Source organism: Salmo salar, chromosome ssa09 (assembly GCF_905237065.1).
Source record: "Salmo salar chromosome ssa09, Ssal_v3.1, whole genome shotgun sequence".
Taxonomy (NCBI): domain Eukaryota; kingdom Metazoa; phylum Chordata; class Actinopteri; order Salmoniformes; family Salmonidae; genus Salmo; species Salmo salar.
Window position 1 is genome coordinate 59,859,731 of NC_059450.1, and position 20,788 is coordinate 59,880,518.

Consider the following 20,788-nt stretch of genomic DNA (forward strand, 5'->3'; position numbering starts at 1 on the left):
AGTGGCACTGTATTATCCTCAAAGCGGCCAAAGAGTCTGGAAGCGTGACGTGGCTGGTTTTCTTTTTGTAGTCCGTGATTTCCTGTAAACCCTGCCACATATGTCTCGTGTCTGAGCCGTTGAATTGTGACTCCACCTTGTCCCTGTACCGGAATAACTACACTGTTTATATTCGGACATATATCCAGACCTCTTACCATTGGTTTAATGCGGTGGTTCGCGCTTTCAGTTTTGCACAAATGCCTCCATCCATCCACGGTTTCTGGTTAATGTAGGTTTTAATAGTCACAGTGGGTACAACATCTCCAATGCACTTCTTTATAAACTCACTCACTGTGTCAGTGTATAGGTCGATGGAACATATTCCAAGATGGTAGAAGCAAGATGGCGTCATAATCGGATTTGCCGAAGGGAGGGCGTGGGAGTTCTTTGTATGCATCGCGGAAGTTAGAGTAGTGGTGGTCGAGAGTATTAAACCTGCGCGTGGTGCAATCAATATGCTGATAGAATTTAGGTAGCCTTGTTCTCAGATTTGCTTTGTTAACATCCCAGCTACAATAAATGTAGCCTCAGGATATATGATTTCCAGTTTACATAGAGTCCAGTGAAGTTCCTTGAGGGCCGTCTTGGTGTCTGCTTGAAGGGGAATGTACACAGCTGTGACTATAACTGACGAGAATTCTCTCAGTAGGTAAAATGGCCGGCATTTGATTGTAAGGAATTCTAGGTTGGGTGAGCAGAAGGACTTGAGTTCCTGTATGCTATGATTACACCATGAGTTGTTAATCATAAAGCATCCTCTTCCAAGAGAGGTGTTTATCTCTGTCGGCGCGATGCATGGAGAAGCCCGATGGCTGAACCGATTCCGACAACATGTCCCGAGAGAGCCATGTTTCCGTGAAACAGAGAATGTTACAATCTCTGATGTCTCTTTGGAAGGCAACCCTTACTTTCGTCTGCCTTGTTGTCAAGAGACTGGACATTGGCGAGTAGTATACTCGGGAGCGGTGGGCAATGTGCACGTCTATGTAGCCTGACCAGGAGGCCGCTCCATCTGACCCTTCTGCGGCGCCGTTGTTTTGGGTCGGCTACTGGGATTAGATCCATTGTCCTGGGTGGTGGTCTGAAAAGAGGATCCGCTTCGGGAAAGTCGTATTACTGGTCGTAATGTTGGTAAGTTGATGTTGCTCTTATATCCAATATTTATTCCCGGCTGTATGTAATAAGACTTAAGATTTTCTGGGGTAGCAATGTAAGAAATAATACATAAAAAAACAAAATACTGCATAGTTTCCTAAGAACTCGAAGCGAGGCGACCATCTCTGTCAGTGCCATTTTGCATCTTCTATTGGGGGGATGCAACATCCTTCTTCCACGAGAAATTTCATAATTTGGTGTTTTGTTGATGTTGCTGGAAAATACTGTCTTAGGCGCCACTCCAGAATCTCCCATAAGTGTTCAATTGGGTCGAGATCTGGTGACTGAGACGGCCATGTCATATGGTTTACATCGTTTTCATGCTCAACAAACCATTCAGTGACCACTTCTTCCCTGTGGATGGGAACATTGTCATCCTATTGGGGCATAGCCATGGTAGCCAAAATAATGGCCTGCCCAGAGTTTTTATACATGACCCTAAGCATGATGGGATGTTAGTCACTTAAAGGTGCACTATGCAGAAATTGCTCAGGGATTTCCTGTTTGCTAAAATTCTAATAGATTGACGAATTTCTGTTTATGTAACAAAACAAGCAAGTATAGTGTAGAAAGAATCATTGTACCATCTAAACCGCTGTGAAACATCTTGTCCATAACCAAAATTATTGTATTTTCAGCTGTTGAAGCTGGTGTACAAAACCGAAAGTAAAAAGACGCAAAAACGAAACTTAAGAACGGGAAGCATAGAAATAGTGCACATAGAAGAGATCCACTGCTTCTTAGACATGCTTTCAATGAGAATGACAGACCTATAACTCACATTTCTATGTGAATTTGGTCAGGTTGCCCACAAAAGTTACATATTGCAGCTTTAAGGCTTTCTGTGTTCCTGCTTGTTGCTGAATAATTTGTGTCTCTATGCATGATATACCACCCAAAGCAGTTAAGGGTCAAAAGGGCCCTAAAGTGGTCAAAAGCTAAAACACTAGAGGACATTGAGGCTCATCAAGACCAGTAGCCTACACAAGTAGCCTACCCCTGAGCTTCTAATTCTAACCCAGAATGGAGGCGTGGGTTCAGATCTTACTTTTGACACCATATGTTGGTAAGGCGACGAGACACCATTCTATTATAGCTACAAGAACATCTTTACTAAGGCTGGGTTTCAATTCATAGCGCAGCGCGCTAGACAGCTGGCCATACAGATTTGAAAGGCATTTTCCCCGACGTTCGCGGAGATCGCATTCACGCTAAATGCTGCAGATGTCGGCTCAATTGGAAGTTATCTTTAAATGTAAAGTGCTACAACACAAATTGAACGCTGATCAGATTGAATCCCAACCTAGGATAAAAACCTGTATAGAGCATTATGCTACAACCTGTAAGCTACCCATGCTATCACAGTCTTCTGTGGCAAGTGAGTCCTCTATCCCTTTCTATGACAACGACTCATGAGCTTCTAACCCGTCTAATTTATAAGCTGGTGTGCTTCAACTGGTGATGATGTGTGTGTGTTGCTTCACCAAAGGGGTAAAGCCCGGAGCATTACCCTTGGCTGTGTGTTTACCTTGTTTTGACACAACCCCCTGCCGCTCCTGATATAACAGTTGGTGCATGGGGGGAATTTTCAGGAGTGTGTGTATGGCGAAGCACCGTGAAAGCGGTGAACCCGCATGTACAGGGTCGACCCCGCTCTGAGCACTCTGTACAAATGAAACCCCACCCCCACTGATGAAGTGGAATATCCTCCCCTTCCCGCCCCTCACAGACCAATCAATAGCAATCATGTAGAACATATTTCAAGGAGATTACCCCTTGTGTTGAGGTCACAGATGAAAACATAGGGAGTTGTATTCTTTGGATGTTTCTTTATTTGCAATGTGAAGGAATTGGGTGATGCTAACTCTCTATTTTGATATGTACAGGTCTAAAAATAAGTAACAGTATTTAGGAGATGAGATTCAGTAATTCAAGCAATATTAGATTATTGATTACTGGTAGTTATAAATATGTGATCAAATGGACTTTGTTAGGACGGTGTTGGTTGTTCTATGAAGGCTGAGTTGTATATCTCATCTCCCCTGGTCTGCTAAAGCTTCTCTCTTCTCAGCAGCCCACAACCTCCCGCTGCATCTTTGGAAGGCAGCCGCACAGTTAAATGGAGCACCTGCTTCACTGCCCATGTGTGTCGACGCGGCGTGGCATGGGAGCTCCCGCTCCCCTCCTCTGATGCGCACGCACACACGCAAACACCGACACACACACATAACTGCACCAAAGAGGCTCCGTATGGGGTGGGGGGTAGTTTGTTTATCCGAGACGCAACACAAGCCTCTTTTCAAAAACTTCTCTCAAAACCCCCCTAGCGACCGCCACTACGCCTTAAATCGTGCTAATTAATTTAGGTGAGCTTTTTGACAAAATTACAATATCCACACCGATTTTTTTCATTTGTATAGCTAATTAAGTCATTAGCTCAAAACATGCTGATTGCCAACAAGCCTTGAATTCACCATCTGTTCCTGTGAAGTTGGCTGTCAACCTACCTCTGCCCTGCCCCCCCCACCAATGACAACAGCTGGTAGTCAGACTGGGATTGGGGGGAGTGTTAATTGTGATCTAATTAATAACGTTTTATATACTCATCTCATTACTTTTAGCATTAGCTAGCCCTGAATGGAGAAATGGGCTGTTAAGACAGCTAAGAATGCTCATTGTCTGATTATCAGTTAGTTTATTAGCATCCTTTTTGAGGGATCAGACAACCCCCTTGGCCCTCTACTCCTTCTGTGTTTGCAGGTCTGAAGTAACCTGTAAGTAATCAGGTGTAAGCAATATGGTGGATGCTCCCCTATGCCCATTGAAGGGCAGGGCCTTCAGCATAAGCCTATCTAGTCCCTTAACCTGTACGGGATCGGTGTTCCCCCCATGGGACAGTTGAGCTAACATAGGCTAATGTGATTAGCATGAGGTTGTAAGTAACAAGAACATTTTCCAAGACATAGACATATCTGATATTGGCAGAAAGCTTAAATTCTTGTTAATCGAACTGCACTGTCCAATTTACAGTAGCTATTACAGTGATATAATACCATGCTATTGTTTAAGGAGAGTGCACAGTTATGAACTTGAAAATGTATTAATAAACCAATTAGGAATATTTGGGCAGTCTTGATACAACATTTTGAACAGTAATGCAATGGTTCATTGAATCAGTCTAAAACTTTGCACATGCACTGATGCCATCTAGTGGCCAAAATCGTAATTGCGCCTAACCTGGAATAGTACATTGTGACCTTTCTCTTGCATTTCAAAGATGATTAAAAAAATATATTTTACCAGATCTAATGTGTTATATTCTCCTACATCACATTTCCAAAAACTTCAAAGTGTTTCCTTTCAAATGGTATCAAGAATATGCATGTCCTTGCTTCAGGTCCTGAGCTACAGGCAGTTAGATTTGGGTATGTCATTTTATGCGAAAATTTAAAAAAAGGGTCCAATCCTTAAGAGGTTTTTAAGATCTGCAAACACAGAATGTGTAGGTAAGGGCTCAGGATTATTTTCAGGGGTCTATTCTGTGAGGTGAAATGTTCAGAGGGATGCATATAGCAATTCATCAAATAAAGCTAACACACAATCATATCTGTTCTACGCAATCCATTTCTATCTGAATGTTCCAAAAGAATCCATCAGCAAACACATAGTAGCACTCTGCATGGTTTTCAATGTCATTTCAGCCTAGCAACCAGTAGAGGTCACTGTTGAACAACACAACAACCCATTCCCCCTCACTTCCCTATGCCCCCCCATTCACCCCCTCCCTCCCTTTCCTCGCCAGGGTCCACTTCTTATTGTCATTGGGCTCACGTAGGGCCTGTGCTCAGCCAACGAACGAACAACTTCTCAGACAAAGCTAGCTGGCGTGCAACATATGTAACCAGCATGTTTCCGCCGCTGCTCTTAAAGACGCGTGTCAACGTTGGCCATAGGAAGTGTGTGTTTCAGGATTGGGGAGTAGGGAGAGAGGTGTGTATACAGATATGTGATAATGAGAGATGGCGTAGAGCCAAACAGCAATCCACCGAGAAAACAATTGTGTGTGTGGGTGCGCATGTTTGTGTATGTGTGGTTGTCCGAGTGATTGAGTAAGACATAGAAGGGGGGTGGCTGTGAAAGAGAGTGAGAGGGAGTTAGAGTTGGAGAAGGTGTGTGTCTATGAGAGAGAGCGAGTGAGAGGCAGATCCAGAAAGACCAAGAGAGAGGGTGAGCTTGAGTTGGAGAGGGTGTGTGTCTATGTGAGTCTGTGAGAGAGAGAGAGAGAGAGAGAGAAAATATATACATAGAGAAAGAAAGAGAAAGAGAGAGAAAAAAGAGAGATGCATTGTGGATTAAAAGCATGACCTACAAAGCACCGCGTGGAACAACCCAACCCAAAACAGAGAGTTCACATTTCCCCAGTCTCCCTGCCCCCCTCCCTCCTAAAAACACCCCCAGCCAGAGGTACAACAGTACTAAGCGGTCAGTATGACTCCTTACAGTCCATACATACTGTACGTCTAGCAAACCCAGTGAGTGATAATGAGAGAGTACTATAGTCTGTGCAAACAACTGGAGCGCAACAGCACTTTATCCCCCGGAGTGATGTGAAGCGCAAGGTGCAACACTCAGTGGTTTAAGTAGGTGTTTAACCTCAAACTGTGTCGAGTGGCCCCGTTCTATTGACATGTCGAGGAAGCAAACGCGGGATAGACTAGAGCCATGGAGCGCCGGTTGATAAAGCAATCCCCAGAGCAGAGGGTGTAAATGAAGCAACAGATTCTAGATTTAAGTATTCTAGATGAATACTTAAATAAACATATTATGATGGTCGATTGATAGTCCTACAAATGAATGGTTGTGTTTCACTACATGCCTTCCTGCCTGTGCATCTATAGTAGTTGTGTATAAGGGTTGTATGTGGTGTATAGGGGTGTACGAGAGGGCCAAACCGGTACAGATGATGCTTACAGGTACCTGACTGGAGAGGCTGAAGTTGCTGGCAGGGCTTCTCTTCTTACTGTTGGCATTGCCCACGCTGCTGTTGGCGCTGCTGGCAGAGTTCTTCCTTTTCCTCCTCTTCGTCGTTGTCTGTCTCGTTGGCTCAGCTTTGGCACGACCAGCAAAGGAAACAAGAGCCATGGCGGACAACATAATGCATATACCAAGGTAGGGGTAACGCATAAAGAACACACGATTTATACACACATGTGTATATAGACATGCACACACACCTATGCAAGCATCCACAGACAGACAGACAGACACACTCAAACACACACACACACAATACGCACAATACGCAACAACTCAAAAAATTATCCATGCTTTGTTAACGTCAGAGGTGAAATCAAAAGACGTTAACATCTCCCAAGACATGCACCAGTAAGAAAGAACCCCTGTTTCATTTGCATAATTGCTCAACAATAGACCGTGCTGCTTGACTTAATGTGAATGCCGTAATGACCTTGGTGTTGTACAGTTCTCGATAGCCTCTCCACATTAAAATGACTCTACTGGGCTAGATAACATCACGTTTTATCCTACTGTATCTACAGTATATCTGTAGTAGTACAGGCTTCTGTAGCCATTTATATCTTTGTTTTGCTGTGAATTGCCTTTGTGAGTCGGATTGTATGTTTGTGTGCATCATCACATGAAGTAGCGATGCACAGTGTGGTGTTCAAGCAAACAATTTCCAAGTGATGTAGAATGAGAAATATGACACGCAGTCATCAAATTTCGTCTTCGTGTTCTGAACAGGTGTTGAGCATTCATGACGAAAACACAAAGTACACGCCAATGTATTTCATGGCATTCCGTTCAGAGAGAACAGAATGCAGCTCACCTAGACTACTTCTATCTCTATTGTGAACTATACGAAGACAGAAAAGGTACCTTTTTTGTGATTTGTGGGGAATATTTCCGTTTTGAAGTTCTGTGGGTGTCCAGCTAAAACCGGAGCCAAAATTAGTTTTGTTTAATTGAAGTGATTCATTATTTTATGTAATTAAATGCCAGACAGAGAGAGAAAGAGAGAAATGAAAACAGAATGAATGAAGGGAGAAAAAAAATGACATTCCCTGCAACAAAGATATTGCCTAAACATTATCACTGTAGAAGACTTGCAATTATGAAAAGTCATTTTTTTATGAGCTAGACATTTAATGAATAAATTAATAAAAGATGCAATTAAAAAGCATGTGTATCCTTGATCATTCATCTTGTGTAAAGTAATGAAATAGGTTAAGTAGAGATCTTAACAGTACTTAATATCTCCAAAATATTGTTTCTGAAAAACATAATTTATTAATATATTTATTTAGCCATTTTCACCAAGTGTTTGTAAGATAATGTTATCCCTCTGAATCTCGTTTTATATATATATATATATATATATATATATATATATATATATATATATATATATATATATATATATAATCTGTGATCTTCAAAAAGTGAAATGAAATACATTTTTAGAGGTTCTTATACTAATCACACCAAGGGAGATGCTTTAGTATTCAAAGGCAACATACACTGAGTGGACAAAATATTAAGAACACCTACTCTTTCCATTAGATAGACTGACCATGTGAATCCAGGTCACTTATTAAATTCACTTCAATCAGTATAGATGAAGAAAGGTTAAAGATGGATTTTTAAGCCTTGAGACAGTTGTGGATTGTGTGGGCAAGACAAAATATTTAAGTGCCTTTGAACGGGGTATGGTCGTAAGTGCCATGCGCACCGATTTGCATCAAGAACTGCAAGGCTGCTGGGTTTTCACGCTCAACAGTTTCCCGTGTGTATCAATAATGGTTCACCATCCAAAGGACATCCAGCCAACTTCAAACAACTGTGGGAAGCATTGGAGTCAACATGGGCCAGCATCCCTGTGGAACGCTTTAGACACCTTGTAGAGTCCATGCCTCAACGAATCTAGGCTGTTCTGAGGGCAAAAGGGGGGGGGGGGGTGTTGCAAATCAATATTAGGAAGGTGTTCTTAATGTTTTGTATACCTAGTGTATCATTTATTTGAGTAGATAACATAACGGAGGAGCATACACACATTTTTTTATAAAAACTATAATGTCTGCAAATAGAACCAAATCAACTTCTTTATTGCTACTACATTTTAATGTTTATGGTTGTCACGAGAAACTATCAAAATTAAGTCTATTACCAATTCCCATCCACTACTTTGACAAACCTGGGTACAGAAACATGAAATCCTTTTCTGGCATCACAACTGTTTACTTTTATGTTGAACAAAAAACGCACTAAAACTCAAATCCATTTCCACCAAAAATACTTATCAGCACATAAATGCATCTGTGCTTCCTTCCTCGCTAAAACAGAACCATTTTCCTGGTCCGAGAAGAATTGGAGGAAAGATGAAAAACGTCACTAATGAGGAAACTACAATTACAGTAGACCGGCATAGTTCAGTTTGGTTTCGGTTAAAAACACAGCTGGACGGATGAGCTGTAGTGGCACGCGAAAAATGTATGAGCAGCAAAACTGATCCAAGATCTGTTTCAAATTACAAAAGCTACCATTTTAATAACCTGGCTATACAACCAATATATTGTTAAGTATGAAGTCCACTAGTCTGGAAACCAGCAATGAGTCAAGGCAACATGTGACACATACAGTGCCTTCGGAAAGTATTCAGACCCATTGCCTTTTTCCACATTTTGTTACATTACAGCCTTATTCTAAAATGGATTAAAAAAAATCCCCAGCAATCTACACACAATGCTCCATAAAGACAAAGCAAAAACAAGTTTTGCAAATGTATTAAAAATAAAAAACTGAAATAACTTATTTACTTAAGTATTCAGACCCTTTGCTATGACACTCTAAATTGAGCTCAGGTGTATCCTGTTTCCATTGATCATCCTTCAGATGTTTCTACAACTTGATTTGAGTCCACCTGTGGTAAATCCTATTGATTGGAAATGATTTGGAAAGGCACACATCCGTTTATGTAAGGTCCCACAGTTGACAGTGCATGTCAGAGCAAAAACCAAGCCATGAGATTGAAGGAATTGTCCGTAGAGCTCCGAGACAGGATTGTGTCGAGGCACAGATCTGAGGGTAGGGTACTAAAAAATGTCTGCAGCATTGAAGGTCCCCAAGAACACAGTGGCCTCTATCATTCTTAAATGGAAGGAGTTTGGAACCACCAAGACTCTTCCTTGAGCTGGCCGCCCGGCCAAACTGAGCAATCGGGGAAGAAGGTCCTTGGCCAGGGAGGTGACCAAGAACCCGATGGACACTCTGACAGAGCTCTAGAGTTCCTGTGTGGAGATTCCAGAAGAACAACCATCTCTGCAGCACTCCACCAATCAGGCTTTTATGGTAGAGTGGCCAGACAGAAGCCACCCCTCAGTAAAAGGCACATGACAGCCCGCTTGGAGTTTGCCAAAAGGCACCTAATGACTCGCAGACCATGAGAAACAAGATTTTCTGGTCTGATGAAACCAAGATTGAACTCTTTGGCCTGAATGCCAAGCGTCACGTCTGGAAGAAACCTGGCACCATCCCTACGGTGAAGCATGGTTGTGGCAGCATCCTGCTGTGGGGGTGTTTTTCAGCGGCAGGGACTGGGAGACTAGTTAGGATCGAGGCAAAGATGAACAGACCAAAGTACAGAGAGAATCTTGATTAAAACCTGCTCCAGAGAGCTCAGGACCTCAGACTGGGGCGAAGGTTCACCTTCCAACAGGACAACGACCCTAAGCACACAGCCAAGACAATGCAGGAGTGGCTTCGGGACAAGTCTCTGAATGTCCTTGAGTGGCCCAGCCAGAGCCTGGACTTGAACACCATTGAACATCTCTGGAGATACTTGAAAATAGCTGTGCAGCAATGCTCCCCATCCAACCGTACAGCGCTTGAGAGGATATGCAGAGAAGAATGGGAGAAACTCCCCAAATACAGGTGTTCCAAGCTTGTAGCGTAATACCCAAGAAGAGTCAAGGCTGTAATCGCTGCCAAAGGTGCTTCCACAAAGTATTGAGTAAAGGGTCTGAATATTTATGTAAATGTGATATTACATTTTTTTCTCTCAATATTTTATAAATTAGCAAAAAATTCTAAAAACCTGTTTTTGCTTTGTCGTGATGGGGTATTGTGTGTATATTGATGAGGGGAAAAAAACGATTTATTCAATTTTACAATAAGCTTGTAACCTAACAACATGTGGAAAAAGTCAAGTGGTCTGAATCCTTTCCAAAGGCACTGTACACAGACGATTCTGGATCCCAAAGCTGCTATCAGCTCGTATACAGTTGATATGTTTGGCATCTCAACATTTTTTCACTGAACCCTAACACCATACTACATGCAATTGAACAAAGGTTTATCCCCTTGTGCACAATTAGACAATGACAGTTCAACCTCTCCTTTTTCAAAGGGTCTTTTCAAGAAGATTCTACGCTCAATGACAGTGAAAAAAATATAATAAATCAAAAGTAAGAATTCAAACCTCTGGGGAGCTATCAGCGAGGGAGTTGGATCTTGTAGTTTGATTACACCAGCCACCCTTAATTAAAGTTCAGAAGCCTCACACATTACACAGATCTGAGTCAAAGGGTTTCTACTGGTGTTGCTTTTTAAAGACATCTTGTCATGCCTTGGCGAACATTGCAGTAATTTGCAGGCCTAAAATATGTCCAAAACACCTGCTCATTTCTACTCCAGCTTTAATACTGCACAGCCATTTTAAGCCAACTATTTTTCAAGAACCACCCTTCAAACATCAATCATAAAACCTTGAAATGTCTGGTTACAGTCTATTCAAATCGAAATTCCAGAGGAATTGCTGATAAATTTCCCGATTCCTGACAGGGAGAATACATTTTAAGCATATGCAATATAATAGATATTTACCTTCTCTCTTCTTCAACATGGTCTCATTAGAAATTAGACAATCCAACCATTGTCATTATGTCACCTCAGCTCTCCTATTACTTATAAGTCACTATAACAACATCGTCTGCGTCCCATAGGTCTCTGGTGAAAAGTAGTGCACTATAAAGAGAATACGGTACCATTTGGGACACTGCCATTGACAGCTGCAGACAAGTGTGTTTGGTTATTAAGGCAGTACAAACGTTACCTGGTGGGGCCACCATTCTCTGCCACTTCTGGAACAGGCATGTCTTCAGACAGTCCCTAGGGCTGAGGTTGTAGGTCTTGTGCCTCGACATGAGCTCCTGCATGGGCTCCAGGATGACACACAGCTGCAGATGGAGAATAGGAACACACACACGCACGCAAATGTTAGATTCGGAAGTATTAAAACGCACATGCAAATAGAGTGCATGTTTTCCATGTTGGTGAAGATGGATCTTTAATCACTATGTGAGCTTCGCTCAAAGGGGTATCACCTATACATGCTGAGTCTGAAACTCCATGTACAATTTGAGAATCCAACAAGGAGCATCATCAAGTGACCTATGACGTCATCACAAAGAGGACACGTGGGCCAGTTTGGCAGTTTGAATAGGACAGGCTTTCACATGTTGCAAACAACCTCCCTCAATAGTTCTCTTAACCAGCCAATTCACATACTCATAGGCCTATCAAAAACAGACTTGGGCCTGTATTCAAAGTAGGAGTGCTGATATAGGATCAGTTTCGGCTTTTAGATCATAAGGAGTACAAGTATATGTAAGGGGGACGGACCTCATCCTAAATCAGCACTCCTACTCTGAGACGTTTAAAAAAAAAAGACCAGACCAGCGAGTCACAGGGTCCACCAATGCCATTCACTCTGTTACTACAGAGCTATTTTATAATGGCATTGGACTGTCTGCAGGCAAAGTGAACATGCATGTAGCCCACTAAACCCATGTTTGTTCTTTCTCTGATACCATCCTCTTGACACGACTATATCCCCCCTAGCTCAGGGAACAATCCCTGGATTTGAGCCTGAAAACAAGTGCTATTTTGAGGTTGAATGGTAGGAAGCCTGCTTTACGGCTCTAATACATGGAAAGGCTTAAATATACTGACCCCGCAAAAAAAATGCAGTTTTTTGACCCTTGGCCAGTCTCTTTGGGAAGAACTGATAAATGATGGGAAACACGAGTGCCTTTCGAAAGACAATAAAGACTCCATTTATGTGAGGAAAGGGCGTATTTTATCTGAACAGCGACACTAAGATAGCGAGATAGAAATCGCTATGGCTCACCGCGACGTGAGGGAGACTGATGATGTTTACTCAAAGTACAGTATGAAATGAACCCCACGTCGACCTCCAAAAGTCGACCAATTCCTAATTTGCCTCAGAGCCAAGAATAGGATTTGTTGGTGTACAATTACAGGGGGTGTTTTTATTTGGATAAATGAGGTAGGTTGTGCGGAAGGGTGTCATTTAAAAAAAACGAACCAACCCTCAAAGGAATAGCCTAGTAGTTCTACACTAACAGCCAATGGATAAATCTCCTATAGGTAATGGATGATATGCTGTCAATAACTGAAAAGCAAGGCGTAATTCGATTTTTATCAGAAATAAAAGAGAGGTTTAAAATTCAAAATAAAAAGGTGCAATATATATATATTTTATAAATGACGATAATATAGGTGTGTTATGACACAAACATCTCCCAAACTGCACTCAATATATTCCATATGATTATTCCATATGCATTCCATAATCATTTTCATGGTAAGCTGCTATGGAGACAAAAACAACAACGACGAGGACAAAAAAAAAGAAGAAGTCCAACAAAATGGTAAGAATGGTTGTTAAAAAAAATCTGCCCCCAAGCCCTCTTTCTCTGTCGCTCTCTCTCATTCTCCCCTCTCTCTCTCTCTCTCCACAGTCTTCTAAATAAACAGTGGCTAGGCACTTCGCCGTCTCTCCGCGCGGCATTTCACAATTATGAGTCTCAACAGGGAGCGTTCATTAATGTTATGCTAATTTTCTCGATCCAATTAATTCGCTCCCTCTCTCTTTTCTCCCTCGTTCTTCCTCTCTTGTTCTCCCATTTGGAAATCGGAGCTGTCACTCAGTCTTGGACTGAAAAGCACAAACAAAAGAGAGCTGAAATACTGACTAATGTATTCTGGTGCAGGCTGCTGAGACTTTTACTAAGTATATGTTATAAATACAGTGAGGAATGGACCTAAAAAGTAAGCAAGGATATACATATAGGGGGATATTCACTGATGTATTTAAGTTTTGTTCTCAATAAAATAACATATTGTGATAGCTGGCAGTCTGTGAATGTTATTTTGTATATTCCATCTTGAAATTCTTAAAATATCCAGAAAAATGATCTTCAGGTAGGCATACCTAATTAAAATTGTGGATGGCATGGCATGGTATCAAGGTGATTGATATATTGAGTAGTGGCGGCGTGTGAGTGTGTTTGTGCGTGGGTGCATGTTTGTGCCTGTCTTTGTGTGTGTGTCTTTATGTGAGTGTGAATGGAAGAGAGAGAGCGCAACAAACCCACACAGACACAGACAGAGGAGAGAGAGAAAAAGGGTGATTGAATTAAAGTGTGTGTGTGAGAAAGCGAGCGAGCGAGAGAGACAGAGATACAGAGAGAGTCAGATAGACAAAGAGGAGAGAGAGAGAGAGAGAGGGCGATTGAATTAAAGTGAGAGAGAGAGAGCTCTTACCCTGAGGTAGTTGAGGGTGAAGTTGGTGAGCCCCATGCGGGTGATGTTTTTGGAGAGCTGCTCCAAAACCTGGGGGTCTTGTGCCTAAGGGTTGGGGAAGAGGGAGTGGGGGGTAATGAAATTGAGAGAGGCAACATACAGTATTCATTTATATTAACTACTAATATTAACTTGTTAGCACTCTTTCATATAGTATAAGTCTTCAGTCTGAAAATGCAGTGTATTAACAAACCAAGAGACGGCTTGGCCTGGCGCATGCTTCCATTTCGAAGCTTATGAAAAATGCATAGTCTCATCTCTAGTTGTATCTTTGTGTGGAGAAAAGTCAGGAAGGAAAATATCAAGTCGTTCTGTATTGTCCAAGAGGAGAGAAAGACAGAACTATGCTTTGCTTCTGCTCTAGCATTGGCTAGGCCGCTATTGAACCAACGACTACAATAAAGTTGAGTCTGAGTATGTGGATAAAGGACGATGGAGAAAAAAAACATTTAAAAAAAAATTGCTTCGTCTTAGACTATGATTTGAAATTGGAAATGAAACATCAATGCCAACCAGCCACCTCATTATAGCTTAGTATTGTGAGAACCTGTGACTCCAAGAGGTGTCAAATGCTTTTTCGACCATGGTTATCAATAACTACATTGAATACCATTTGAAAAAAAAGAATCAGTGTCAGAATAGTCTAACCTTGAACTACCCACAAAACTGTGAGACTATGAAAAAATGGGTGCTTTTACAAGAAATGAATGCTCGAGCAAAAACCGGAATGCTTAAAATGTTATAACAAAGCCTGTGATGTGTGTGTGTGTGTGTGTGCGCGTGCGTGTGCGCACATGTGTGTATGTACATGTTTGTGTATTGTCTGCATTTGTGTCTACGGTTTGTGTGTGCATGTCTGCGTGCACACGCACAAGCACAATTGTGTCTGTCTAAATTCAGTCTTCTCATTTCCAGACCTAGCGCTCTCTACCCTTTTCATTAGTCGAGGCTATGATCAAAAGAGCTAACTCACTTTTACACATCACTCACATGCCTGTGAAATATCAGGCCAGGGCCCACAATACCCTACTCTCCTGGAATTAGTGGCAATACCCACAGGGGCCAAATTAATGGTGTGTGAATTTCATATGAAGATTTGGCAAAAAGAAGGAGGCTGGCTATACGTGGAAAACTACTTCTTAAATATACCTGTAGGCCCACAAGGCTGAAGAAAATAGACTGTTTCTATCAGTCATTGTTGCACACTTCAAGGTAGGCTATGCATTTAGGTGATGATAGGTTACATGCATATGGGTAATGTATTTGATGCATACATGTTCAAGATACTAGAGTATGCCAAGAGTATGACTGTGCACTACTGAATATAATATACTATGTCTAACGTATGGAATTATGACAATTTATAAGTTGCTCACTTCACTGGCCTTCCTTCCGTGTGACTATTATGTTGAATACACTTACTGGAATTAAACAGATTATTAATTTGACCTTTTTTTTTTTGCTCAGGCAAGGGCCCTCTTTGATCCAAGCCTTCCTTTGATGTCTGCAAATAAATTGGTTTATAAAATCCCTCCAAATTGGGACACTTTCCAAACTGCTTTGTATGGCTTTTAAATTCATATGCTATGAATAGCATTTAAGTGTCTTGGTGGAGTTGGGGTACTTTAGACCCTGTGGAGTAGGACTCGCATTACAATTTGAGGATAGGATACACCTGAATGGAAAATAGGCAGGTGACATATAGTTAGAGGACTCATCGTTGTATTGTGCCATTATAGTGTCTGTGAGAGCACAGGCAGCGCCATTGAGGCCATCTCCATTTTCAAGTTGTAAATGTTCTTCTTCTTTTGTTTGAAAAAAGCATAAAGCTAATATTGGTGACTTACCGCCACCTGCATTGCTGGAGTCATGAACCAAATCTTGTGTGTCATTCATTTATTGTGGCCACTATATGGCAGTGATATAGCTTAAAGCCATATTACAAACCATGCAACCAATTGGCCCCAGGTTAAAATTCACAACTTTGATTCATCTGCTTTCTCTGCCCTCATATTTAGCCTCACATTGAAGTGTTTTACCAGTTTATTTTTAGGACAATCATGGCTACAAGAACACAAAACAATTTGAAATAAACAGTTGCATTAATGAGTTTTACTGACAAATGTCAAAGAACAAATAATGCTCGCCACGCAAAAAAATTGTAAAAAGAATGCTGTAAGTACAGAAATTGTTGGCTCAGTGGGACATGAATATCCAACTAGTCAGTAACAACTGTGTGGAGTTTGGAGTTTGTGACAGCAACTATATGAGATTATTACAGTATTATAGACACTATGTCCTGGGATTTCCTATGATCTTCTATGTAGAAGACCCTGACCTTCTAACGACTGTTGTGTGGCTTGTGAGCATCATAGAGAAAAACATTACATTTGCGTGTTCGTGAGAGTCTCAGCTTTTCATAGTGGGATTATAATACTTTGTAGCTCAAACCGTTTTCGAGATTCACCCTTGTCTCACAAACACATCTCTAGTACAACTGTCAAACCAAGATGTTTTTACACCAACTTTAGCATCCTGCTAACTTTTTGCTGCCTTTCCTTTATATCTGAAAGGTATTGCAGGCGACAAAGCCTGTACTATTATTTCCTAGTCATTATTGCCGTAATGTATTTAAATGTCCCGCCAACCCCTCAGTATAAACGCTACCTTACATCTTACCATCTTTGGCAATTGGCACAAATTAAATCATAGCCTGGTCCAAATAGAAACGTTACTTGCTCTATTTTGTGGACAAAACATGTCAATCAAGCAAGCCAGGCAACTAAAAGCAACTTTCTCTAGACAATGACTTGGTTTGTTGCTAACATTAGCTAGCTGTTTGCTATCTCCAACATTTTGAGTTTAACTGTAGCCACCTTTTTATTCACCATAGCATGAAAATCAACACATTATAGTATAAATGGTTTACAAGTATGGTGAGCTGCTAACTGACTGAACTTACTATTGTGAATGTGAAGAAATGAAAGCAGTACATTGAAAGCAGCATTTCTGTCGGATTTAGAGCTTGCTCTCTCACATCAGGTTAACATGACAACGATCGCAACAACAGAGTCAAAGTTGAATTTCTCTTGCTCAGTTGTGGCAAGCAATGGCGATATAGAAGGTGAATGCCGACAAGAATGTGGAAAATATTTGGCTGTTTGAAAGGGGACCATATAAACATTGCCCAATTATTTGTTCTGTCAACATACCGCAAATCCTATGTCAATAAGGTATACTTCAGCCTCCGTCAATCGCACAGGCTAATGGTGGAAGAAATAGACGAATCCAATGCAAAAAAACAGAAGTCTGTAGCAAACACACAATGTTTAAAAGGGGTTAGAAGCACTAAATGATGCCGGCGTGAGTGTGGGACTCAAGAGGTTGAAGAAGACAATGCTCTGATCATTGGCAGATCGCTCCCAACCCATCCTCACCCAGTTGACTACTTTAAAATGGTGGAAGCCCTCAATGGCAATGTCCATGCAAAACTGAGTATATCCATGATGACTTCCTCAACATTCTCTATGGTTCTCACCATTCTCTATCATTCTCATAATTCTCTATCATTCTCTATGGTGCGTGGGTGGCACATGTTGACGATGTCAAAGCATAGAGTTGGATATAGGGCACATTTCTGCATCTTGCTATAATGGCGTCTGTGACAGCATGGGCAGTGCCCTCTATCCAACTCTATGTGTTACATTTGTGTGGGTGTGCGCATGTTGATGATGTCACACTACTCACGTGCATGGCCAGGATGCTGCGGGGGATGAGTTCTCGGTTCTGCCGGATGGTGAAGTGCCAAGTCTTGATCCTCATAAGGTCGTCAAAGGCAAATTCAAGAATCAGGCGGCCCTCTGTGCATACCTGTCCCAACAACAAAGATGGGGTAACACTTTCTTAGAAGGGGGTATACATAAGACATGCATAACACCTTCATGAGACCAAGCATGACACATTTATGAGTGTTGCAGTATCATTCATAACAACCTTTGTAACAAATGTAGTCCTACTCAGCTTCATTCAATATAGGTTTTCAAAATCCCTTAGTACACAGTAGGCTACAGTTTACGTCACCTTTGACATCATTCCCCATACTGATGTACAGTGCATTCAGAAAGAATTCAGACCCCTTCACTTTTTCCACATTTTGTTACGTTACAGCCTTATTCTAAAATTGATTAAACATTCCCTCGTCAATCTACACACAATACCCCATAATGACAAACCGAAAACATATTTTTAAAATTTAATTTTAGCAAATTTATTACAAATAAAAAACAGAAATACCTTATTTACATAAGTAATGCACAGTATTTATTTTACTATCAGACATTTTTAATTTGCTGGCATGCGGACGTCTGTTTATTGGGTAATCACAACAGGGATCGATTTTTATGAGCCAGGAATGATTTTCATAAAACTCATTATGTCCTTCAGTTTCAAATTTGTTCAAGTTGTTTGGAATTGGGCAAACTATTATTTACTCTGTCCTTATTCAGCAGGTCTGTCCTTGTTCTTCTCATCCCTCACGCTCTCTTGAAGATGACGCAGAGACAAAATAAGTTTGGGTCAGAGAGAGTTGCCAATTAAGAGACAGAGAGAGTGAGAGAGGGAGAGTGTGCAAGAGAGAGAGAGCGTGCAAGAGAAAGAGAGACAGTATGAGTGAGAGAGAGACAGGAAAAAAAACTCATTCGCCCCTTTAGCCGAATTCAGTGTTGTAGGGGCCCTTGCAGTTCCCGATGTTTCGTTGCTGTGGCAACCGGAGGGAGGGAGAGAGCGGGCAGCAAAAAAAAAGAAATCAGCTGATTAGTTGGCATGGCAACCGAAAAGATGTAATCCCACCAGACACACTCTAATCAATGCCCCCAGCACAGATGGTCTCTAGAGGATCAACAAGAAAGAGGCTGGCGGGCATACAGGCCTGGTCACGTGGTTTCACTCCGCAACCCTGGAAAAAAATGAAAAAGTAGAGAAAAAGGGATTTTTTTCTCCCTCTGCTATCTCCTACCATTGAATATATGATTTAACCCATTCTGGTGATGTAGTTTAGTCTATGTTGCTTGGCTACAATGTGAGGATGTTTCTCTATGCAGTATTACACTGTCTGGATTTTGTAGTCATGAGTTATTCGGCCATTGAGATTACATTTCGGAACTACTTTCTGATATTTATCAAGTTAGTCGTTGGATATCTAACAATGTGGTTGTCTTTAGATCTGTGCAGATTAGACTGAAGAAATATTTGAAAATAATCGTAACTGTTTAATGAACAATGGAAAGGGCTTTCATTCTAGTTTGATTATGATTCCAACTGTTTCTTAGACTAGTGTACTCTGGCCACAGGGAAAAAGTATGACTTTAACGATACTGGCTACAGATGTAAGTGAAATTCTGTAACGCTTCCATTGATATTAACACAAAGACCTACACATGCTAAAATATATTTTTTTGTACATTGTGAAACATTCTATTCGGAAACTCCATGAAGCGTTATCAGGGGAGTTAAACAGAATATAAAGGGGCGCCTAAATGTACAGAAGTATTGTCCAGAAAGAAAGACATTTTATCATATGTGTACTGTACACTACCGGTCAAAAGTTTTAGATCACCTACTCATTCAAGGGTTTTTTCTTTATTTTTACTATTTTCTACATTGTAGAATAATAGTGAACACATCAAAACTTTGAAATAACACATATGGAATCATGTCGTAATCAAAAAAGTGTTAAACAAATCAAAATATATTTCTTCAAATAGCCACCCTTTGCCTTGATGACACCTTTACACACTCTTGGCATTCTCTCAACCAGCTTCATGAGGTGGAATGCATTTCAATTAACCGGTGTGCCTTCTTAAATGTTCATGCGTTTGAGCCAATCAGTGTGGGGGAGAATACAGAAGATAGCCCTATTTGGTAAAATACCAAGTCCATATTATGGCAAGAACAGCTCAAATAAGAGAAATGACAGTCCATCATTACTTTAAAAGACATGAAGGTGAGTCAATATGGACAATTTCAAGAACTTTGAAAGTTTCTTCAAGTGCAGTTGCAAAAACCATCAAGCACTATGATGAAACTGGCTCTCATGAGGACCGCCACAGGAATGGAAGACCCAGAGTTACCTCTGCTGCAGAGGATAAGTTCATTAGAGTTACCAGCCTCAGAAATTGCATCCCAAATAAATGCTTCACAGAGTTCACGTAACAAACACATCTCAACATCAACTGTTCAGAGGAGACTGTGTGAATCAGGCCTTCAGGGTCGAATTGCTGCAAAGAAACTACTACTAAAGGACACATTAGCAATGGACATTAGAAATGTGTCCTTTGGTCTGGAGTCCAAATTGGCGATTTTTGGTTCCAACCGCTGTGTCTTTGTGAGGTGATCTCTGCATGTGTATTTCCAAATGTAAAGCATGGAGGAGGAAGTGTCATGGTGTGTGGGTGCTTTGCTGGTGACACTGTCTGTGATTTATTTAGAATTCAAGGCACACTTAACCAGCATGGCTACCACAGCATTCTGCAGCAATATGCCATCCCATCTGGTTTGGGGTAAGTGGGACTATTATTTGTTTAAAGAAAAACCCTTGAATGGGTAGGTGTTCTAAAACTTTTCCCCGGTAGTGTATATAAACTGTACAGCCAAAATTCTGCCAAAATACACCATAGTGAAGTTTCTTTATTGGTTGGCTAAAATGGATTGTTATTAAAAATCGTTACCAATAAAATGGCTTTACAAATCCTTTACTCTTACAATACTACACTTCATGGGACTGTATGAAAAGTACAGGCAACTGATGAAAATGGTAGTGAATACAAACAGTGGTCATAAAAAGGTAAGGCCCCTTGGAGAGTCCCAAATGATTTAAGAAGCCTGTAATAAATCTTCTCCACATTTGCTT

At 41.1% G+C, this 20,788-nt stretch overlaps 1 protein-coding gene across 7 annotated transcripts in view; it reads right to left on the reverse strand.

The window, feature by feature from the left end:
• The window catches only part of LOC106611552 (LIM domain-binding protein 2), an 84,846-nt gene that overhangs the window by 5,127 nt on the left and 58,931 nt on the right, over positions 1-20,788 (reverse strand). For 2 of the 7 annotated variants that reach the window (XM_014211868.2, XM_045723862.1), the window contains 5 exons: positions 17,629-17,751; positions 13,843-13,926; positions 11,327-11,450; positions 7,096-7,149; positions 6,169-6,317 (listed from right to left, as the gene is read on the reverse strand). In XM_014211868.2, coding sequence (XP_014067343.1) covers positions 6,169-6,317; positions 7,096-7,149; positions 11,327-11,450; positions 13,843-13,926; positions 17,629-17,751 — 534 coding nt within the window. The remainder of the gene's footprint in view (positions 1-6,168; positions 6,318-7,095; positions 7,150-11,326; positions 11,451-13,842; positions 13,927-17,628; positions 17,752-20,788) is intronic. The other 5 variants (XM_014211871.2, XM_014211872.2, XM_045723861.1 and 2 more) reach the window with 5 other exon arrangements.